We start from the raw sequence: 24,561 nt of genomic DNA on the forward strand, positions 1-24,561 counted from the left end.
TGAACTAGTACTAACCCTTCGGGTCAAAGGGTTTGCTCTGGTCTACCGAACGCAAGCCAAGTCTCGTAGGGTAGGTACTCAGATAAATGTGTGCCCTGAATAGATTATTGCCTAGAATGTGAAACCTAACAGCTGTAATTTTCCCAGGTGACAGAGAGGACGGACTCTCACCTGGACAACCTACGCATGGGGCTGGACCTGTGGGATGGGCTGCTACAGCTGGGCGGAGAGGTGGAGAGCTGGACCAGCCACAAAATGGCCCACTTGGTGCAGTCACACCCCTTCCACAGCGAACAAGAAGTCACAGCCATGCAGGTAACATAACGCCCTCTGGCAACTCAAGTCCTTTCACTTTGAAAGGGGAATTGTGATGGTCTGTCTGTCTGCCTGTGGATTCCAGTTAAAGATTCCAAGAGTACCATGTATTTCCGAATCTCAATTCAGACTTTTTTTCTCTGCCGTTTTGTTTCATTGGGATTTCAACTAATTCCCTGAATATATTGAAATTTGAAAATGGATTGGGTCCCAACCTTGATCATGGACCCATGTTGTGTTCTTACTGTAGGAGGAGATCCGGGTCCAGGAGGAGAGTGTGGGGCGCTTCCACAGGAGGGCTTCTGAGATCCAGGTCTTGTTGCAGAGCAAGGAGCCCCCACTGGAGCTTCAGGTGAGTGGGCCTGAGAGGTGGGCCTGGTGGGAGTTGGACTTGAGTGGATCTGGAAATATGGAGTGATATTAGTTATATTAAATTCAATTTCTGGATACAAATGTTAAATTCTTTCCTTTTCCAAATTCAATTTCTCTTAGCACTAACTCCATATTGGATAAACAGGTTTGTGTGGGCCAGGGTAGGTCTGGGTTGATCCAAAGGACCTGGAAAAGCCTTAATGGGCATTGGTGGGTCTGGGATAGCCTGTGTGAGTGGTATAACCTGGGTGGGTATTGGTTAACCTCTGTTATTCTGGGATAACCTGAATGGGCCTGGTGTAGCCTGTATACTCCTAGGACAGCTTGAATGGGCCTGGGATATGCTGTGTGGGTCTGAGATTGCCGTAGTTAGTCTGAATAAGTCTATATGGCACTGGGTTGGCCTGAACAGGTCTTTGCGCTTCTTCTTATGAAGTTCTTTATCACTACTTTAGAGAGGGTCCTCGTTTACAAAGTCGAAAGTAATACTCTCTCAGAGAGACAATATAGAGACGTTTATTTTGTTCAATTTTCAAAATGATGCTCAGCAGTGACCGACTCTTCCACTTCCTCTTCCTCACCCAGGTGATCGAGACCCAGATGAGGAAGAAGATGGAGCAGGTGAAGGAGCTCTTCTCCGACCTCGAGGATGTCTACAGGCACCTGGTGGTGGCCAAGGGACAAGTGGCAGCCAAGATGGCCGAGTGTCACTCCTCTCTTCAGGGCATCCAGGACTCACTGGACACGCTCAGTGCTGCCGACGGCCCAAAGCTCCTCACACAGATTCAGGTGAGTGCCAATACTTTCCCATCTGGTATCTCTTATGTTTGACCCATATCCCCATTTCAGAGGGTACCCATGGTTTCTTTGGTTCATGTGAGGGATGATTAAGAACTATGCTCCTCAGAGTCATTGATTGATTGAGTCATTGATTGTTTTACTATAAAGACACAAAAATGTATTATAATGATCAGCAGATTTCCTTGAACCTATTATATGTTCTTATTAGTGTCTAAAACTACCCAGTGTTAAAAAAACACTGATTTCCATAATATTATTCTCCTCCTGCCACTAGTCTTGGTACTCATTGCTCAAACAACTGCTTTCATGTGCAGGAGCTGTCTGCACAGCTTCAGATACAGGAAAAGCAGGCGGAGGGCCTCCTGGAGGAGCTGCATCTCATGACCTCCGTGGCCAGCCCACAGAGCTTGCAGAGCCTAGCTGCGGATGGTGTCCGGCTGCACGAGCTTGTCTGCGCAGCCCGTCAGCACATTAGTGAAATGAGGGTGCAGGCCCAGAGGGATATCAAGGCCTTGCACAGGTACTGGCTGTCACAAGCATACCTATTGATAGTTACAAGTGTATCTATTCAGATATTAGTCTGTCTTGGGTGTATAATGTGTGACATACTATCAGATTCCATGTTCCCCCAAATGTACTCCAAAATCCAGCATCTGTGATTTTTAGAGTGGTTTTGGTTGCACTTTATTTTATGGTACGCAAATAACGTATTAGTTAGGATTTACTTGCTGTAGTGTTTTACTAACGTGTGTGTGTTTGTGTGGTAGTCTGCAGGAGGAGTTTGCCCGTCTGCAAGAGTGGTTTCAAGCCGCAGTGCTGAAGGTGGACAAAGGGGAGGAGCTTAGCCGCTTGCAGGAGGAAGTAGTCGAACACAGGTCACATAATCTAAAATTGCATTAACTACAATGATGACATTTGCAATAATGATCAAAACAATAATTATGATGATGATGATGGTCATAAAGGTCATAATGATGGTAGTGTTGGTTTTAACTCATCTGTCTCTCCTCCCCCAAATTTAGTAAGCACACAGAGGCCCTCAGTGGACACATAACCACCTTGCATGGGAGCACCCTAAAGCATTCCCCCCTACTAAAAGAGAGTGAGCAACTTCTAGAGCGCTGCTGCAGTCTCCACACCCATCTGCTTTCCTCCAAGGAGAACCAGAGCTCTCTGACCAGCCACACCCAGGCCTTCCAGACTCTGGCCCAGGACACCCAAGCCTGGGTTAGAGACTTGCAACAGCAGGCTGACTCTCTGGCCACTGGAGCCCCATGCATCCACAGCCAGGCTGAGCAAAGACTACAAGCTGCAGAGGCAAGAACCTGTCTTTGGGCTTACTCCAAACTCCACCTGCATATTATTTGGTGGTGGTGCAGATATCCTCTAATAGCGCACAAAAAAAGGAAATGACCTGAAATGAAAGTCACATATTGTACCTTTAAACATGAAACCTTTGTCTCTTGCTGCCTCTGTTGTGTCTGGCAGACTGTGTTGAGTGCCAAGGCAGAGGGAGAGTCTCGTATGGAGAAGCTGAAGGAAGCAGCCCACAGGCTGGCCCACAGACCAGGCCTGGGAGAGAGTCTGAAACTGGACGTCATGCAGACCGTCAGTTACACAGAGGTGCACTGGGGAGCCGTTCTGCAGTCTGCAGACCAACACCGCAGGTAGGTGACTGAATGAGACTCGAGACACTAATCACTTTCCATGATTTTTTGATGTTTCTGTCAGAAAGGCATGACCTCTTTGTAATTGGTTGATAGTAGGAGAATATTGATGGAATGATTGTGAATAGTTCAAGATGTACTCCTCGGTCTCCGTTTCTACCGACAGTGTAAACTGTAAACTTAGAATGGGTCTTGGCAAATGTAACTGCCACTGAGTCATTTAAAGTTGAATTGTACATGCAGTTTTGCTCTCTCTCTCTCTATCGCGCTCTCTCTCTATTGCTCTTTCTCTCTCATGCTCACTCTCTCAAGCAAAAACACACTCCAGATCCATGCCACAAATCGTCATATTGTATTTTTTTTTTATTTATTTTTTTAACCTTTATTTAACCAGGCAAGTCAGTTAAGAACACATTCTTATTTTCAATGACGGCCTAGGAACAGTGGGTTAACTGCCTGTTCAGGGGCAGAACGACAGATTTGTACCTTGTCAGCTCGGGGGTTTGAACTCGCAACCTTCCGGTTCCTAGTCCAACGCACTAACCACTAGGCTACGCTAGTGTATTCCACAATAGCACTGTAAAATGACTGCAATGTACACTCAATTATGAGGCTGAATGTGTTTATTGTTCAAGATTAGAACGGGGGGTGGGGTGAAGAGGATGCTATGCGTCAGAGTCTTTGTCCTCAGGGGCGGTTGTCCTTTTGACTTTCTCTTCTTCTGTTTTGTCGGTCTCTGACTCTGCTGGGGGATTCAGTGTTGCCCTCATCATCATTCCACTTCTGTTCCTTGTGAGCGAGGGACCCTGTTGGCCCAGGGCGTGGCTAGAACAGCTAATCTTAGCACTATCCTCAAGAGTAGGACTTAGTCTGCCAGGGGTTGGAAGAAAATTTGGCATATAAGAAGGTACAGCCTCACCTGAATATAGAATCATTAGAGTGGGGTTGTTAAGCCGTTGGCTCTTAGAACTCCGGCTACAGCAGTTGTCATCCTCTTCACCATAATCGCTTAGGTGTCTTGACACAGTGCTACAAGGCTTAGGTGTCTGAGAGTGGGAAAAAATTGTACTGGTGCGGCGGGCCACAGTGCTCCTTCTCAGAGACATTTCTATCCTGTCATTGATCTCCTCCTGATGGCTTGATTTTCTGGAACGCTTTCTACCTTGAGCAACCGTAGGCTTGTGGTCATAAGAGGTCTGGGTGGTTGACTTGACAAGCTTGCTGTGAATTTGGACATTTCTGAAAAGAACTTGCTTTGACTTAGTTGTGTTTGCATGTTGAGGACCTGGTGCCTGGTGCCTGGGTGATCTTGCGTTCCCAGAGGTGCCAGCCAATGGACTTGCTAGTTGGGGGCTCTGAGTTCTGCCATTACAGCAGAAGCCCTCTTCCTTGTTATCAGAGTCATAATCTGCATCTTCAGCTTCTAACTCTAAAATCTCGGGCAGGTTTCTACTTCCTCCAGATGTGTCAGGTAGGTCTGCCGGGTTGACTGTATATAGACTCCTGTCTCTATCTTCATTCTCATGGTGCTCAATAGCTCTTGGTATAGTGTATGGGTATGGGGTCAATCTCTTCACCCTTTGCATTGGCCCATGACTCTGAATGGAGATATGGGAATCTTCCTCTGCCAGCTCCGGTTGTTCACTTGCCATAAACTCTGGACTCCATGTGGTGCCAAGAGATTCTGCTTCATCAAACTCTTCATCATGCGAAGGGCTGGATGGCGTGAGTCTTAAATCGTTATATGGTTTTAGATCACAGAAGAACATAGGTGGTGGAGGAGAGGAAGAAATGTCAAAAGAAGTGGGTGGGGAGTGGAGGGGTCGCTCTGAGACAGTGTTGTCACTTGTTTTTTGGAACTCAAGAGAGGACCCAATTCCTTGCATGGGCTCATTGGCTGGATCAATTCCTTGACTTCTGTCAGATGATAATTCATTCCTCTGCAGGGAATCAGGAGTGGGTTCGGTAGAGTGTTCAGGGAACACCTCCGACACTGTAGATGGCCCGGTCTGTAGCAAGGATTCCGTAGATGGTTCTGAATCACACTTTAAACTATGATACATTTCAGTTATTTCCTGTAGCTCAAGACCTATCTCAATCTGTTGTTGGGTTTCAAAAAGCTCAGTATCTTGCTTAGAATCAGAAGTCACTTCAAACCCTTTCATGAGCTCAGAAGAACTCCCAGACTTTTGCCTGAGTGCGGATAGCAGCTTAAACTCTCCCAGAGTTCGTTTTTGTGGCTCGGTGGACACGTCAAGCTTTTCTGGGACGTTAGATGCTTGAGGCTCAATAGGAATCTCAGTCCCATGCCTGAACTCAAGAAATCGCTGAATCCTTTCCTCATGCTCAGTTTCTTGCCTGGGTTTAGGGGACAGTTTGGTGCCTTGGTGGGGCTGGGAAGACACCTTAATCTGCTGTTGGGGCTCAGCAGAGCCCATAAACACTTGGCCGGAGGGAACAATTCCTTGCATGCACTTTTGAGATCGGGCAACCTTTTTTCTTGGTGGCAGAGGCATCTTGAACACTCCTTGAATCTCTTTGGCTGGCTCAAGCCATTGGGGCTCATTGGAAACTTGCTGAGAGTCAGTTGTCAATTCATATCCTTGCTTGTGCTTAGAAGACAGCTCAGTGTTTTGCTTGAGTTCAGGAGGCAGCTTGAACTCTTCCTCAGTCTCTGTGGAGGATTTAGTCATTTGTTGACATTCATTGGACATTTCAAATATTTGGCAGCAGCAAGGAGAACGCTCAATCCAATCATATGGCTCAGGGGAGCTCTCAGTCCCTTGGTTGAGTCTAGTGGACACCTCAGTTTGGTGTTTGGGTTCAATGGACATATTCCATATTTGCCCAGAGTTTGCAAAGGAATCAATTCTTTGCATGGACTCATGAGACAGCTCACTCCCTTGAATGTACCCTGAAAACCTCTTAACCAGTCGTTTTGGTGGCAGGGGAACCTTGAACACCCCATGAGACTCAGTGGTTGATTCAGTCATTTTCATGGGTTCATTGGACACCTCAAATACCTGCAAGGAGTCAGGGGTCAGTTCTACTTCTTGGTTGAGCTCAGGACACTTTTCATTAATTAGCTTTAGTCCAGGAAGCAGCGTAGACTTTTCCTCTGACAGTTTGGTTTGTTGGGATTCGTCTGTCATTGCATTTATTTGCCAGGAATTAGGAGATTGTTCCGTCCATTCTTGAGATTCAATAGAAAGCTTAGTCCCAAAAGATGTCTCAATGCCTTGCTCATGTTCAGATGACTCAATTCCTTGCCTGTATTTTGGGGACAACTCGTTCCCTTGATGGGGTTTCGAAGAAAATGGGTTGATCGTGTGTGTGGATTCAGAGGACAGTTCAAACCCTTGCATGCATCCATGTGACTGCTCAGTCCTCTGCCTGGGTTTGGTATGTCGCTTGAACACTTCTTGAAGGTCTTTGGCTGTCTCAATCTCTTGGTTGAGCTCATTGGACGCTGTAAACACTTGCCAGGAGTCTGTATTCAATTCAGCTTCTTGGCACAACTCATTCTTCAGCATGGATTCAGGAGGTAGCCTGAACACTATTTGAGGATCTGTGGATGATCCAGTTGGTTGCTGGAATTCATTGGACATGTCAAATACTGTCATGAAGTTAGAGGACCACTTGGTACATTCCTGAGGTCCAATTGGGAGTTCAGTCTCTTGTCCTGGCTCGATGCAATGCTCATGCTCAGGAGATAAGTAAATCCCTTTCCTGTGACCGTGGGACAACTCCGTCCCTATGTGGGATTTAGAAGAAATCTCAATGTTTTGTTTGGGCCCAGAAAATGCTGCAAACATTTGCACATCATTTGTAGGAAGATCAATACCTTCGATGGGCTCATGAGACAGTTGGATCAGTTGCATGCACCCAGAAGACCACTTAGCCCTTTGTCTTGGTGGCAGAGGTACCTTAAACACTCCCTGAGTCTCCATTGATGGTTTGTTTTGATGCTTGGAGTCGGTAGAGATCGCAAACCCTTGCCAGGAGTCAGGGTTAAATTCAACCCCTAGCCTGTGCTCAGTACACACCTCATTCCTTTTCATAGGTTCAGAAGGAAGCTTAAACTCTCCTTGTGTGTCTGTGGACAATTCAGTCAGTTGTTGGGGCTGAGATACTTCAGATACTTTAAATATTTGCCAGGAGTTTGGTGACACCTCAGTCCCTTGATTGTACTCAGAAAATGGTTCAATGTCTTGCCATGGACCAAAGGATGATTCTGTCTCTGGCCAGGGCTCAGTAGGAGCCTTTGACACTGTGCCAGGTTCTGGGGAAGGCATAGTTATTTGCTGGAGATCATTCTGCTGTGTTTCAGTATAAGATATCCTAGGCTCAAGTGGTGGTTCAACAGCTGGGCTGTGCTCAGGAGATAAGCCAATCATAGGTTCAGATGACATTTCAATTATTTGGTGGGTTTTAAAAAAAAATTGTTGTTCGGGCTCAGTTGACATGGATTCATGAGGCAGCTCAATGTCTTGAAGGCACTGGTCAACTGTTTGTTTTTGTGGCAGAGGCAACTGGAGCACTTTCTGAGGCTCTTTGCTTTGCTCAGTCCATTGCAGGGGCTCCTCAAACACTTGACAGGAGTCTGAATTAAACTCCACCTCTTGTTTGTGATCAGGAGACTGCTCAATAATTTGTGATGGTTCACAAGCCGACGCAATCTCTTGCCAGAGGTTAGATGGCCCTTTTAGGGTCTCATGCTCCCTGGACAATTCAATTTGTGGTTCTGGCTCAGGGGAAACGTCAAATGTTTGCCCAGAGTTTGGAGACAACTCAATATTTTTCTTAAACTCTGGAACTTTCTCGATCTCTTGCCATTTTTCAGAAGAGGATTTAATTTTGCCCCCATGTTCTGGAGATGTCTCAATCCTTTCTCCTAAAGGAGAACAGCAATAGTTGTTGCACTGCTCACACTCAAGGAACACTGGAAATGGAGAGAGACGGAGTTCCGAGAACTGCTCCCCCTCATCACTTTCTATGATAAATAAAGCAGGAGAGTCTGGGGGAGAGTCAGTTTGAGGGGATCCTGCTGAGGGAGATGGGCTGAGCTCCTCAAGGCAGTCCATGTACACTGAAGCAGGAGATAAACTGTCCTCTTCTTCATGGCCCTCGAAGACCTCTGCGAGGGAGGATACATTGTTGTCATATTCTGGGGATAGAGGAGGAGAAGGACTGTCTTCCCTCCTTGGGTGCTCCAAATACCATGGATCATTAGTGGGCTGGTTATCGTTGTAGGTCAGCCCAGTAGATTCGGCCGCAAGCCCTGGAAGTGTTCTCATCACAGGGGCATCATTCGTTGGCTGCCCCTGTGGTGTTAGGTCAATTGATGCACTGCACCCTGGCGTGATTGATAAAGGTCCAGTAGAATGATTGCAGCAGGGACCATGTTTTCTAGTACACTGATCACAGAATGTAGCTGAACCAAGGTTCTGTGATGTAACTTTTTGAAGCCATGTTAGATCAGGCCTGCATCCTGCAAACATAAAACAGAATGAACTATAGTTAGGATACGTTTATTTTGCCCAAGCTAGTTTTTGCTTACAAAAATGCACAATGTTGTGAATGCATGCAATATTTTACAAAAGAACTAGTATGTTCATACTAGGACAGTCAACCTGATGTAAAATGATACTGGTTTATAGTGAAAGATTTGAAAAGCTTTGATAACATGGCGGCAAATGTGGACAAAATGCTTTTGAAAGACAAAATAATATTATCAACTGATGGATTAGATTGCATGTAGGAGAAGAAAGCTACTGATATGTTACAACCATTACTTATTTTTCACATTATACTTTTTAAAATTAGGCATAGATTTAATGCTGGCATGGTAACAGTCTCCTCTCACTGTTTATGACATCTTTTCATGAAAACTACGAATGAGGAGATCATAATTAATGGCCTAGAAAAACTGTATCTACCATTTACAAATTGTGTTGAATACGTGAATGTTACAAAGCAAAGCAAAAAAACAACAAGACCTATACAAAGAGATCAACACTTAAAAAAAATAAAAACCATACTCTTCTTGCTTTTAGTCAATAGTTTACGTGAATCACAGAATGGTTTGGGGTACTACTACAACTACTGCTACTACACTGTAAAAGCCTACTACTGCTACTACTACACTGTAAAAGCATACTACTGTTACTACACTGTAAAAGGCTACTACTACTACTACACTGTAAAAGCCTACTACTACACTGTAAAAGCCTACTACTGCTACTACTACTAGTACTAGGCCAACACTACTGCTACTATTACTACTAACTAACTACTACACTACTACTGCTGCTACTACTAATTATTACTAGCCTATTACTGCTGGGCCACCACTAATACCTGGCATACTCCACCTCGCAGGTAGTCACTTCCACTTTTCTAGATTCAAATCCAGTCATAGTTTAATTTAAAGTTAACAAAATACTACCCAATTGAAAATAGGGAAATAACCTTACCTGGGCAATCCACCTTATGCAAATGAATGACAGGAATCATTCTTGTGAAGAATTCTCAGGAGTTGAGTACATCCATTTTGTTTTCGTTTTACTTTTCTTTTCTTTTGAGTCTTACCAAGCAGGCAAGCTTTTTTGATCTTTGACAAAAGTTCTAAGAACCTACCGGTGACATCACAATATTACTCTGTGACATCATCCTTACTGCAGAGTGCTGCCTTTCCAAGCAATCTGACCTGAATTAAATTACAGAATTACACAGTAAATAATGATCAAAAACAACACAAACCTTTTTTTCATTGAAGTTTAGAATGTTGTGGAATATTGTGTGGCATTATGTAACACTAGATGGCAGTGTCATTTCATCCATTGGATGCTTTCTCATTTCCAAACAATATACAATAGTCACAGAATAAAGATATGTAACCTGATGCAGGACAAAACATTTGATTTCCATTAGATCTCCCAAACGTGGGTGATTCCAACAAAGTTCTGAGTAAAAATTATCACCCCTGTTTTTAAGCTTCCGATTTACATTTGATATTTTCTCCACTATAATTTCTCCACAGATATAGCACACATTCCAATGAGGTTACACACATCTAGTACTTCGAAGGCTCTAGGAAAACTGTTCCTTTTTCACCGTTTTTATAACAAAGAATTGACAATGATGCAGTACGCATCTTTGCCTAAAAATAACTGAAACTCTACGTACAATTTTGTTGACAATTGTTTCCACAATAATGTTATAGTCAAAGTTAGATACCAACTCTGGCCTTATGGTTTCTGCCCTGAGATTGGAAGGTTGGGGGTTTGATCCCCTGTCTAATCATACCAAAGAATGGAATCTGATGCCTCTCTGCTTGGCTCTCAACATTAAGGACTGAGATTGGGGAGATTAATGTATTATTATTAGCTACTGCACATGCAGCAGCTACTCTTCCTGGGGTCCACATACAGAACAGAACAGTTATAGACAAGAAGGTTACACTACATTTTAAAAATGAGGTTTATATAGGAAAGACAAAAATACTATGTACATACTAATATATATATATATATATATATATATTGTTATATACAGTACAGTTAAATTAGATATTTGGAAAGAAGAGAGGCGCTGTGATACAATATGTTTATCTGTTTTTAAAGCTAAACATGCCTTTTGGAAGTAAGGTCCTGTTACAGACTAGCTTCCTGTCCAGGGGGTATAATTCTACATCAAGCTGCCTCATTGCTCCTGCACCTATGGGCTGTTCTGGCTCGGACAAGGCTTAATTGTCCAAAGTTTGTTTACTTAGTACAAATTTAGATAAAGATACAAAGCAGTGCAACAAGGTGGAATAAAGTAAATAATTTGTAGGTACCATAGTTCCTAACTAGACAAATTTCCTATTGACATCGATGCAATATTTATTTTTATTTTTTACCCTGTCTAATCCCTGCCTTTTCTCCCCAATTTCGTGGTATCCAATTGTTAGTAGTTACTATCTTATGTCATCGCTACAACTCCCGTACGGGCTCGGGAGAGACGAAGGTTGAAAGTCATGCGTCCTCCAAAACACAACCCAACCAAGCCACACTACTTCTTAACACAGCGTGCATCCAACCCGGAAGCCAGCCGCACCAATGTGTCGGAGGAAACACCATGCACCTGGCGACATGGTTAGCGTGCACTGCGCCCGGCCCGCCACAGGAGTCTTTAGTGCACGATGAGACAAGTATATCCCTACCGGCCAAACCCTCCCTAACCCGGACGACGCTGGGCCAATTGTACGTCGCCCCACGGACATCCCGGTCACGGCCGGCTGCGACAGAGCCTGGGCGCGAACCCAGAGTCTCTGGTGGCCCTAGACCACTGCGCCACCCGGGGGCCCGATGCAATATTTTTTTACGCCCGGCGCTCTCAAGACTCGGCCCATTGTTGAAAAAGCATCTGCACTCAAGCACAATAATCAACATAGAGATGAAGTTCATACACACAATCTACTTGATTTGGATTTGTTAGTGTCCATGAAAGGCATCTCTTTAACTCTAATTGTCTCTGTCTTTTTTCACTCTCAGTCTGCTGCAGGGTGAGCCTGAGCTCTCCTCCTCTCTTCTGGTCCAGAGGCAGCAGGCCTGGTCCAGAGTGAACCAGCTCCAGCACCAGACTACCCAGCTCTCCCTGTTCTTTCCCTGGCCCGGCCTGGCCCAACACAGGCAGGCTGCCCAACAGGCCTGGGCACTACTGGACCAGGCCACAGCCTTGGGGCCGGCCTTCTCTGCCTTGGGGGCCCAGAGAAAGGAGCTAGCCCAGCGCACCAAGGAACCCAATTGGGAGGACCCTTCCTGGGCTACACTAGAGGATTGCCAACCCGCCTTGGTCAAAAAGCTCCATGTGAGTAGGCTATGTTTAAAATATAAATGTAAAAAAAGGAGATTTCTGAAGTCAGTTGAATTGGTTGGATTAAAAATATATGTTTTTCTGTTGATTCATGTAAGGGAGTTACAGTGCACAGTTGAAGTAAATGTCTAATTCAATTCCAAAAACTGTATATATTTTATTGCTCGTTTGAATTTTCAGGGTATGTGTGTGAGTCTTGAGGGAGGCGTCCGTAACGAGGATCGCTGTGGCCAGCTGGTGCAGGAGTGCCGGCACACCTTGAACTCACTGCAGGAACGGATGCTGGGTATTGAGTCCCAGCCCAGAGACTCTAGTTTCCTGGAGACTGATACAGGGGCTGTGGAGGTGAGATGTATTAGTGTGATCACACTACACTACACTACATACACACATATGCATAGAACGCACGGACACACACAGCCTTATGTAAACTCATCCTTTCAGAAATACGTTTTCATTGCATTTTCCACTGTAAGAGCACTGCTGTTTGGTGAGATGTTTTGAAGAAACAACAGATCTGCCTGTCCCAGTAGGCTTTGCAGGAGGCCGTGGGCCACATGGAGAAAGACTTTGTGGAGCTCGAGACTCTTAAGGACATCCTGCTTGCCAGCTGCACCGCCAAGGGTCAGGCCACTCTGTCTCAAGAGGTCAAAGATCTCCAGGACCAGAAGGAGGAGTTAGAGAGGGGCGTCAGCTGGCTGGCTCAACTACAGGCTGAGGAGCAGGTAGCCCGACGAGACCAGCGAATCAGGGAGGAGGTTGACAACCTTCAGAGGGCCCTACAAGTCTCGGCTGACCGTTTGGGGAACGACCCAGAAACGACTGAAGGATTCACTGATATTAGGCAGCTCCAGCAGCGCTGGCATGTCCTACAGGTATATCCTCCAGGATGAAGTTTCCCATAGGTACAGATCTAGGTTCATCTTCCCCAATCCTAATCTTAACCTTTAGTGGGGAATTGTTTGTCACTGACCCAGGATCAGCTTCTAGGGGCAGTTTCACCTTACTTTTAGCGCTCTCATGGTAGAAACATTGATAGAAAAATAAGGAATGGGCAAAGCCATCTATGGATTGTTTGAATCGTTTCCTATGAGTGGCGTATAACTATACTGAACAAAGATTTTACATAAGGAAATCAGTCTATTTAAATCATTCATTAGGCCCTATGGATTTCACATGACTGGGCAGGAGTGCAGCCATGGGTGAGCCTTGGAGGTATAGACCCACCCACTTGGCATCCAGGCCCACCCACTGGAGAGTCAGGCCCAGCCAATCAGAATTAGTTTTTCCGCACAGAAGGGCCTTATTACAGACATAAATAATCCTCAGCACCTGCAGGTGAAGAAGCCAGATGTGGATGTCCTGGGCTGGTGTGGTTACAAGTGGTTTATGGTCATGAGGCCGGTTGGACATAATGCCAAATTCTCTAAAACGACATTGGAGGCAGCTTATGGTGGAGAAATGAACAGTTAATTATCAGGCAACAGCTCTGGCGGACATTCCTGTAGTCAACAGGCCAATTGCACACTCAAAACTTGAGACATCTGTGTCATTGTGTTGTGTGACAAAACGGTTCATTTTAAAATGGCCTTTTATTGTCCCCAGCACAAAGTGCACTTGTGTAATGATCATGCCATTTAATCAGCTTCTTGATATGTCACACCTATCAGGTGGATGGGTTATCTTGGCAATGTAGAAATGCTCACAAACAAATTTGTGCACCACATTTGAAAGAAATAAGCTTTCTGTTGCGTATAGAAAATTTCAGGCATTTTTTATTTCACCTCATGTTGCGTTTATATTTTTGTTCAGTGTACTTATAACTACATCTGATAAATATAGGCTTAAAATTGACATGGTATAAGCTGGATAACTTAATTGTGCAGCATTTTGGAATACCCCACTGTTCTCCCGTCCATCACATACTTGGACAAACACACTTACTATCTCATGACTTGTTCAGGACTGTGACCAAAGCCTGAGGAAGCTTGCGGCACAGCTTCATCACCTGGAGAAAGCAGTAGGGTCAGAGGACACATATGGAGAATTTCAAAACAATGTGACTTTGGCTGTGGATTCAGTGGCCAAAGACTTAGACAGGTACCTATTAATGTCTGTTCTGTAGCATTTTTTGAAAAATATGTTTTGGTACATGTGAGTTAATGTATTCTCTCTCTTTCTAAACCATTCTCCTTTTCTCTCTCCGCTCTTTCATTCCTCTCACTCTTATTCACCCCGCTCCCCTCTCTCTCCCCCCTCTCCCTTCCTTCTTTCTCCCTCTCTCAACCTATCCTCTCTGTCTTCGTAGCCTGTGTTTCTCTCTACATGAACGAATGCAGCTTTTTTCAGGCGGTACAGCCCTTAGAATATCTGGGGCGATCTGTGAACTGCAGCAGTGGAACCAGGCAGCACAGTCAAATCCCCGAAAGTCTGTACAGGTACTGTAGTACCTCTGTCCACCCACATCCATCCACCATCCCATTTTATTTGTGTAGAACCTTTTACAAATACATTTGTCACAATTAAAGTACTTACCAGGAACCTGGACCTAAATCCTAAAAGAGTTTTGCAGGGACATTAAATATTTGTATATTGTTTAGGTTTTCAACTTCTGCGAACAAGACAAACTTCTGCGAATCAGAAAGTCACTGCTGTTTTTACTGGACCAACCACATTGAGAGTAAAAAGCAATATCTGTATGACATATGTTGTTGTCTCAATCATTAAAACGATTTAGGAATGAAAGTTTAAGATGTTATGCTGTACTCCCATCCATTTAAAATGTTCTGAAATCGCTGTTTTTTAAAACCCTTTTTCCACAAATGCATTTGGCATGTTGAACACAGCACAGAGTTTACCGAGGTTGTTCAGAAATCACTAGTTGTTTTTTAGATGTTTTTCCACTAACGTAATTGTCATGTTGAACACAGAGGCCCAACTACCATGTAATATTAGCAAAGGGCACTTAAAACGCACTTATACTCCATATGCCGGCCATCACAACAACACAGGTAGGAACCCCTGAGTGAGTTTTCTCCAATAGAGTTTCCACTTTGTTCTAATATCAGGGCCATTATCTTTGGATGTGCTCTGTCTCAATGGAAAAATAGGGTGTTTGTCATCAGGCTCCCCCCATTGGAAAATGGGGCATATTAGTGATTCTAGATGAGGCATTTCTCAGAGGGGTTATTTTTTAAATGCCAAAGCACAGCCATCAGTCTCTGATTCAGAAGAGTTTGGTTAAATACATTCAGTTGTGCGACTGACTAGGAATCCCCCTTTCCCTAACATTAAGGGCATTTTCATCATAATCAACTTGGGTAGGCTAGCAGTTTTCAAAGGATTGAATTTGGTGTCCAAAGCCATTTCTGATCAGGCATAGATGTTAGCGCGACACAGGCTTAGAGGACACTTTGAAGATGTATTAGTATATAGCCCCAAAATGGTATTTTTGCAATTATTTCATTACGAGTTTCAGTTAGATCCATGGTAACATTGTAATGCAGCAAAAGATTTTGAAACCAATGAGCACCCATTGCGGGGGAATTCATCGTTCAGTCAAAACCAGTAATGAGTCTGCTTTCGTCATGCAGGAAGCAGCACCATACCAGTGTCTACATATATGAAAATGGCACATTTCTTCGATTTGTAGTAAAAACAATAATAAATAAATAAAAGTTTGATGTCATCAAGAGTAGAAAATATTTTTCAAACACTGAGATTTTCAAACACTGAGATTCACGGTGACTCGGGGAGCAGAAAAATGCCCCCGTGACTAGAAACTTTTAGCATATTTTGAAAAAAACAAATCAGGTCTTTGTTTTAATTCTACTCAATGATGTTATCGAGTAGGCCATATTTAGGACCTTTCTTATTATCTTTTTAACTACATAATGTAGAAATGGGCCATTTTCAAATATGTAGACACTGGTAGGTGCTGGAGATAATGAATGAGGATGAAAAGTTGTGGAATTTGGTGATGGCAGAGGGTAAGAGGAATAGAGAGGTCCAACTCGGTGGAAAATCTGTCTCCCCAGCAGGGTTAGTTTTATTTCGCTTTTCACCAACCAAGCAAGGAATTTTTGTATGGAGGTCAATGAGATGTGTCAAATTTTGTCAACCAAAAAATGAATGGCATATTTGCTATGTGAGATTTAATTGATATTATAGAAGTTTCGTAATGCTTATGTTGTTACGAGTGTACTGATATAAGTAGGACTCATGAAATCCTGGCAACTTTAAGAAAAAATACTTTACATCAGTGTTGTCTCAAGATGGCTATGCATATTCATGGAAGAGCCTAGTAGCCTAGCATCTCTCTCTATTGAATACAGGCAGTTGACGTCAACAACCCTCATCAAATATTCAAAAAAGGATTATAATAATGAGATGTATCCACCAATCCCAAGAAAGTATAGACAGCCTGCCGTGCCGCTTTGTGGATAACAACGCCCATTGTTAGGGCGGACATCTTGTCAGTATATCCATAATCTTTGGTGATGGGCATGCCAATTATTTTCAGTGAGCCGGCTCGTTGGTTTCGTTCAGCTAAAAGAGCTGTTCATTTGGCACCCAAACGGCACTTAGTTCAGTAGCGCTTAAAAATGTACCTAAAATCATGAACAAAAATTGCAAATCTATAATGTTAAGCTTACAAAGTTGCCTGACAGTATGTCAGATCGTGATTAGTTTAAGTACATTTTTACCTTAAAGTTAATGGTCTGAAAAGAAAAGAAATGAATGCACTGCAAAAATGTGTGGACCAGAAAAAGTCTCTCTCCTCACTTTCTATTGTTCCTGCAGTGAGGAATAACAACAACAACAAAAAATCTTAAGATTTTTACTAATTAATTTATCTGCAGATGTTCGTTATCTGGAGCTCAAAAAGCAGTAGTAATAGTATGCAAATCAGGGAGCCAAATTAACAACTCTCTCAGATGTGATTCGGTTCTCGGCATTCACCAAAGAATAGTTCAAAAAGAGCTGTTCGTTCGAGAATGACCCATCACTAGTGTAATTTCCCTTAAACCTGTGCCTGTTTGAGTCGACTTCAGATCTAATTGATCACTCATTAAGATTTGTAGATCAGTCAAACTGCAGTGTAGCTGATCTGAAACAGGCACGTTGAGACACCAAACTTAGTTTGACATGTTTTTGTGGAAGTTTCTGCATGTAGTGAAGTTATCAGGGAAATGTTAACAAATGCGAAATCAAATGCTAAATAATGCTAGTTACTGCCTGTAGCAAATGTAAACAGTGTAACATGAGTTGCTATCAGTTTGGACCTAGTATCTAGGTTTGTGGCAGTATTAGACTATAAATAATGTAGTGCAGTGCCTCCACCTAATAAGTAATGTACCCCTAAAGATATGTACTTACTAGGAAAACATGTACAATGCCCACACTGTGAAACTACACAAATATATATCTCTTGAACCATGATAAAGAATAATTACAACAAGTCAAGTTATGAGTTATTATTAAATGACCAACATTATCAACTAATTTCAATGGCATCTATGCACACTCACTGTGTACCTAAGAGCACTCATATAAACAGTGGAAATCCAGGTCACCTGCGCGTGGCCAATGAGAAGTGTGCGAGTGCAACAGTCCATTCACACTTTCACATTCAAACATGTAGATAAAAACACAGTACTCCTCGATGAAACTGGACTGGTCCAAATGTTGCTAATTACAGTGCCCAATAGAAAGTATTTACGCTCCTGACTTTTTCCAAATTTGTATGTGTTACAGCCTGAATTTAATATGGATTCAATTGGAGTACTACACACAATAATACCCCATAATGTCAAAGTGGAATTTGTTTTTAGATATAAAATTTAAAATAAAATGTCTTGCGTCAATCATTATTCAACCTCTTTGTTATGGCAAGCCTAAATAGGTTCAGGAGTAAAAATGTGCCTAACAAGTCACATAATAAGTTGCATGGACTCACTCTGTGTGCAAGTGTTTTAACATGATTTTTTAATGACAACTTCATCTCTGTACCCTATATGTTACATTCCTAGGTCGAGCAGTGAATTTCAAATGCAGATTAAACGACAAAGACCAGGGAGGTTTTCCAATGCTTCGCATGGAAGGGCTCCTATTGTTAGATGTGTAAAAAAAAAGGGAAAATTCATGAGCATGGTGAAGTTATTAATTACACTTTGGATGGTGTATCAAATCAGTACACCTAGTCACTACAAATATACAGGCATCCTTCCTAACTCAGTTACCGGAGAGGAACCGACGTGGCAGCAGTGGAGCAGGTAGACAGCGTCAAGTTCCTCAGTGTTCAAATCACTAAAGACTTAAAATGGTCCAAACACACGCATATTTGTGAAGAAGGCGCGGCAGTGCCTGTTCCCACTCAGGAGGTTGAAAAGGTTTGTCATGGGCCCTCAAATCCTCAATAGATTCCACAGCTGTACCATTGAGAGCATATTGACGGGCTGCATCACTGCTTGATACGGCAGTAGCACTGGCCTCGATCACACGGCACAACCCCCCCCCCCCCCCCAAAAAGAATAAAGTATAATCTAAGACCCCAACCACCCAAGCCATAGAATATTTTCTCTGCTGCTGCCCAGCAAGAGATACCGGTGCATCAAGTCTGACACCAACAAGCCCTTGAACAGCTTCCATTCCCAAGCATTACGACTGATAAATAGCTAACAAAATACCTACACGGACTCAGTTTACCCCTGTATCTTTATTTACCTTTTATTTCACCATGAGGCCACTGGTTACTTTAAAAAAAGGTAGAGTGTAATGGTTGTGATATGAGAACTGAGGATGGATCAACATAGTAGTTACTCCACAACACTAACCTAAATGACAGTGAAAATGAGGAAACCTGTAAAGAATAAAAAATATTCCTAAACATCCTGTTTGCAATAAGGCACTAAAGAATTACTTAGTCTATTTATTTTCACATTTTTTTTATTATTATCCGCCAATATAAAGCGTTATGTTTGGGGCAAATCCATCACTGAGTACCACTTCATATTTTCAAGCATGATGGTCGCTGCATCATATTATGGGTCTGGTTGTCATCGGCAAGGAATAGGGAGTTTTAGGACACATTAACTTGAAACTGCTCAGGGATTTCACCATGAGGCCACTGGTTACTTTAAAAAAAGGTAGAGTGTAATGGTTGTGATATGAGAGAACTGAGGATGGATCAACATAGTAGTTACTCCACAACACTAACCTAAATGACAGTGAAAATGAGGAAACCTGTAAAGAATAAAAAATATTCCTAAACATCCTGTTTGCAATAAGGCACTAAAGAATTACTTAGTCTATTTATTTTCACATTTTTTTTATTATTATCCCGAATATAAAGCGTTATGTTTGGGGCAAATCCATCACTGAGTACCACTTCATATTTTCAAGCATGATGGTCGCTGCATCATATTATGGGTCTGGTTGTCATCGGCAAGGAATAGGGAGTTTTAGGACACTGGGAGACAAATTCACCTTTCAGCAGGACAATAACCTAAAACACAAGGCCAAATATACACTGGAGTTGCTTACCATGACCTCATTGAATATTCCCGAGTGCCTAGTTACAGTTTCAATTTAAATTGGCTTGAAAAATTATGGCAAGACTTGAAAATGTCTGTCTAGCAATGAACAACCACCAACTAGACAGTGCTTAAAGAATTTCAAAAATAATAATGTGCAAAGGTGTGCAAAGCTCTTAGACTTACCTAAAAAAGACTCACAGCTGTAATCACCACCACAGGTGCTTCAACAAAGTATTACTCAGGGGTGTGAATACATATGTAAATTTGATATTTCTGTATTTAATTTCACTACATTTCTAAAAGCATGTTTTCACTTTGTCATTCTGGGGTATTGTGTGCAGGTGGGTGATTAAACATTTTTTTAAATCAATTTTGAATTCAGGCTTTATCACAACAAAATGTGGAATAAGTTAAATGGTATGAAGTGGCTACTCACATCACCCAGAGTTCAGTCTCTCACAGCATCTCTAACGGTTGAGCCTCCAAGCAGGAGGAAAGAAAAGTCTTCTTCTGATGACAGTTGAACCAGAACAAATCCAACACAGGCCTAATGGTGGTCGGGGATGAGGGACTAACAGTTGATCAAATTGGTTTACTCAGACCGTTAAACTAACTTTTAAAAACAATAAAACAATTAAATAGCCATCTTGCTAGCTCACGTACTTTGCAGTGTTGCCCTCTCCTCACATGTCGGGCTGTTCTCTAACAACTGTCCGTCTCCAAAATATGTCCAACATGCAACACAATAACTACATCAGTCCGTGCTAGAAAAAGCTAAAAGCAACTAGGGGGTTACATGCAGTTTTGCTAACATCAGGGAAATGTTAACAAATGGGAAATCAAGGGACGATGCTAAATCATGCTAGTTACTTCCTGTAGCAAAAGTAAATAGAGTAATGTGGATGCTCTCTATACATAGACAACTCAAGGTAAGATGAATTTGACCCAAACATCAAGATTAGATTGATTAACCCTATAATCCCTCACAGGCTACACTAAACAATGGGAAGCAACTCCAAGGGACGCTACGTGAGGCGCTGTCACAGCTAGACTTCCTATTGGACTGTGTTGGAAGGGAGCGCGTGGAGCAGTTCGAGAGAAGGGCTGGACAGGCCCTTAGCAACAGTGCAGCTCTCCTCACAGCCCTAGCCCAATCCCAGGTGAGCTATCTAATCAATGTATAATCAAAACAACAAAACTCTAAAAGTAAGTAGATTGAACGAATACACAATTATCGAATGCAGAAATCTTACTTTTGCAATATGAGTTGGCTTGTTGAAAGGCGCTTTAGGCCTAGTTTCAGAATGTATGAAACCCTATGATGATAGTCATATTTTCTATCAGTAGGTGAAACTGGAGCATTTCAACCAGGTGTAAAAGTTAACTTATATTTTGATTGGAACATCCCTTAACGTTAATATGATCACTTTATGGAATCTTATATGTATCTTCACACCATTTCTAATGAATATATGCATCTTTAGGTGTCCCTAGTGAGCACAGAGGTGGATGGAGACAATAAGATACCAAGCAACACACCTGGCAAAGCGCCATCTTGCAGCGAGGCATCCCTTTTGTCACAACCTGTAGAGAAAGTGACTCCAGGAGGGATCAAACCTCTTCAGGCTAATATTGACTCAACAAAAGATCCGGAGAAAGAGCAGGCTGAAAGCAGAGTGCAAAGCAAAAGAGCCGTTACCAGAGGAACAATGGATGCTGTTAAAGAACCGACCAAGAAAGTGATGAGCGACACTGAACAAAGAGCAGAGGACAAAGAATATGGCAGAGACTCATTGAAGGACTGGAGCATCCAGCCAGCAGAGAGAATGGTCACAGGCATGGAGGATGGGGAGAGTCAAATACAAATTCCCATGGGAGAAACCTTAACCCAAACTCCCATCACCAGCGTTGATATCTCTGCCACTGTGGTGGTGCCAGAGACCCCGGGCACTAGCCAATGTGGGGATACTGTAACAGAGATAACACCTCACCATATAGAACCAATGGATCAAAAGGGAACCTCATCTCCGACTGCGCACAAAGTGTTCACCATCATTCTGGACACAGACCTCGAACGACAACAACTTGATGGCATGGCTATGGCCAACGCTCTCCAAAGCAGACCAGGTTACGATGGCAACAATGATATTGTACATACAGACTCGCCTCAACATGGCGACAGTGAGATTCCAGTTACTGAGTCACATGACTATGCAAACACTGCGGTTGTATGCTCTGGATCGGTCGGAGGAGGTCAAGAGTCTTCAGTACCAGATAAAGGCGCTCAACTCACTTACACTTTTGCTGTTGTCAAACAGAGTGACCAGGCAAAACAAGATTTGACTGAGCCTCCCCAAAAAGTGGCCACCATTTTCTTGAACACAGCTGTTGCACCTGCTGGGAAAGTTCTTGTTCAGGAAGCTGAGACTCTACATCGTGAAGTCACTTCCTTGACCAAAGCTGAATTGGGCATTAAAAGCAGTGTGGGGCTAGGGACAGATCCACAGTCGGACCCTGTAACACATCTCATGCTGCATCCAGAAAAAAAGCAGCTAGAGACGCATGCAAGACCCACAGGCAAATCACAGTCAGATAACAAAACACAACGTACAGAGTCTAGAGACTGCACTGAGACAAAGAAAGTATTTACAATTGTTTTGGACATGGAGCAACCTCCGTCTCAGTCCAAGGACATTAAAACCAGGGAGCCTCCTTGTGGTAACGGCTCAGATACATTTTGCTCTGGTGACTTTCCTTCAAAACTGACTGATAGTTCTGTCACTGGGAACACCAAGAATACAGATGGCGGGCGGCGCGTCAAGTCAAAACACAGGGGGCGGAGGAGGGCTGAGTTTAGGAGCTCAGCGTCCAAGGGCCCCAAAGTGAAGAGTTCCAAGGGCCCCTCTGCTTCAAAGAACACGGAATCAGAGTGGGAGCAATCGCAGGGCCCCAAAACAAAAGGTCTGAAATCAAAAGGCCCCGAATCAGGGCTCACAGAGTCTAAGTCCGCTGAATTGGCGCACACCGAATCCGAGTCACAGAGACACACTGATAACTCGGAGAACACTGAACCAGGAAGTGTTGATGATGATGTAGACACAGACGCTAAAGATGCCAGACAGACAGAAATGACAGCCAGCCAAATAGCTGTAAACACAGGAGCCTCAGACATCACCTGTACTGCAGACAGCAAAGATAACAGACAGACTGTGAGCAAAGACACTGGAAACATAGACACTGACATGCTACAGGTGAATGATCTCACACAGACAGATGTCTGTCAGACAGATGCCACAAGAAACAATACACAGTTGTCATGCGCACCTTCACCAGCATATGTAGCCACAGAGACTGGGCCCAGAGAGGGGACAGAAAGGACAGCTCCACAGGAACAGGTAAGGGAAATGTCTCTCTCTCACCCACATATGTTCTCCTCAGGGACACGTTTTTTAAAGCATTTGGAGTAGTAAGAGTATGACAGCCCAGAGGTTACACGTTGAATTTGATAACCTGAATCTACAGGCTTAAAGTTTTTGAGAGGGGGTTGTACACTCAAGTCAAACACTGGTACATGTAGTTAATGGCTGTCTTTCCCTGAGGGGATTTGACCTTTCAAGGCTCTTTGTTTCGCCCAAGATCCAACAATGTTAAGTGATGTTATTACGAGTGAATTGGAATGGTCAGGCCAGGAGTAGCCTGTTTGTGTGGCATTTAAAGGTCACACCTTGGCTCAAATTAAAATTGGAGGAATTTGACTCATCATACAGTGGCCCCTCCACTTCCAGAGTAGGAATTTACTCCCCTACTGCCTGATGACTGAGGCTTACTGAGGGCTATATGAAGGGAGAGTAATCAGGGTATGGCCTTCTAGAGGACACCGTCTCCGACCATGCCCCCCAATTTACATCCCAGGTATGGAGAGCCTACATGGAGAAGTTGGGGGTCACGGTCAGCCTCACTTCCGGGTACCGGTCTCAGTCTAAAGGGCGAGTAGAGAGGACCAACCAGGAGCTGGGGAGGTTCCTAAGGAGTCACTGCCAGGACCGGCAGGGGGAGTGGGCCCGGTTCCTTCTATGGACGGGATATGCCCAGAACTCACGTTGCATAGATGGATTTTATAGTGCGATTGATATCTGGGTGTCCAGTGTCGAGGGATGTGTGTACCCAGGTAAACAGATGATTCCTCGCCTCTGTGGGGACGTAGATGCACTCAGGAGGGCAGGTAGCAGGTTCCCTCTCCAGAGCCTGGCGGATGTCCACATCTATGTTCCAAAACACAGGGTCAACAATATGGGAGGACGGAATGATGGGCAGGAGGGCACTCACAGGACTCTCAACTGACAGGAACCACAGGTTAAGGGAAAGCATGTCTTCCGACACCCGGGTGCCCAAGTGGTGATTTTCATCATCGACCAGGAGATGGTGAGGTCATGACGTTGGAGCCACAGAAAGCCGAGAATTACTTTGTGTACAGGAGCAGTGATGAGGAAGGGAAAGCTTTCTTGGTGCATGGGTCCGAGGGTGATGATAGTGCTGGATCCTAATGGTTGTTGATCCAGGGCTTGGACCAGAATAGGAGAGGAGAACGGGGACGCAGTAATGTTCAGGGAGGAGACGAGGACCTGGTCAATAAAATGCCCTACGTCACTAGAGCTGTAGAAACAACACCTGAGAGACAGCCAGCCAGTGAAATGGAACACAGGAAAGCTTTGGCAGAAAACAATGAAGGAATACTCACGCCTACCCTGGGAGCCAGATGATCATGAGCCCCAGAGGACTTTGGGTTGAGAAGCACCGGACACCGTTGGAGCAGTGCAGTAAAAAAAAACTCCTTATAGTTAGAGCGTTGAACTAAGCTCATAAAGAGTGCTGAGCTAACACCAGGTCCCTCCTGTGGACATAATCATATTTATTTTGATCTAAAAGGCTAAAGTGGGTCCTAGATAAGTACTCCTAGTACTCCGAGGAATATGGCCCCTGCACTCCTACTCTGTCACTTTATGAATACG

At 43.7% G+C, this 24,561-nt stretch overlaps 1 protein-coding gene across 6 annotated transcripts in view; it reads left to right on the forward strand.

Annotated features, from left to right (window-relative positions):
• Positions 1-24,561, forward strand: part of syne2a (spectrin repeat containing, nuclear envelope 2a) — a 204,854-nt gene that overhangs the window by 42,836 nt on the left and 137,457 nt on the right. For all 6 annotated transcript variants that reach the window (XM_031837347.1, XM_031837346.1, XM_020496695.2 and 3 more), the window contains 14 exons: positions 148-315; positions 566-667; positions 1,273-1,476; positions 1,803-2,008; positions 2,256-2,363; positions 2,511-2,805; positions 2,977-3,155; positions 11,693-12,008; positions 12,195-12,359; positions 12,548-12,889; positions 13,978-14,114; positions 14,323-14,452; positions 20,542-20,712; positions 21,037-22,947. In XM_031837347.1, the coding sequence (XP_031693207.1) occupies positions 148-315; positions 566-667; positions 1,273-1,476; positions 1,803-2,008; positions 2,256-2,363; positions 2,511-2,805; positions 2,977-3,155; positions 11,693-12,008; positions 12,195-12,359; positions 12,548-12,889; positions 13,978-14,114; positions 14,323-14,452; positions 20,542-20,712; positions 21,037-22,947 (4,434 nt within the window). The remainder of the gene's footprint in view (positions 1-147; positions 316-565; positions 668-1,272; positions 1,477-1,802; positions 2,009-2,255; positions 2,364-2,510; positions 2,806-2,976; positions 3,156-11,692; positions 12,009-12,194; positions 12,360-12,547; positions 12,890-13,977; positions 14,115-14,322; positions 14,453-20,541; positions 20,713-21,036; positions 22,948-24,561) is intronic.

This window comes from Oncorhynchus kisutch, linkage group LG12 (genome assembly GCF_002021735.2).
Source record: "Oncorhynchus kisutch isolate 150728-3 linkage group LG12, Okis_V2, whole genome shotgun sequence".
NCBI classification, from domain to species: Eukaryota; Metazoa; Chordata; class Actinopteri; order Salmoniformes; family Salmonidae; genus Oncorhynchus; species Oncorhynchus kisutch.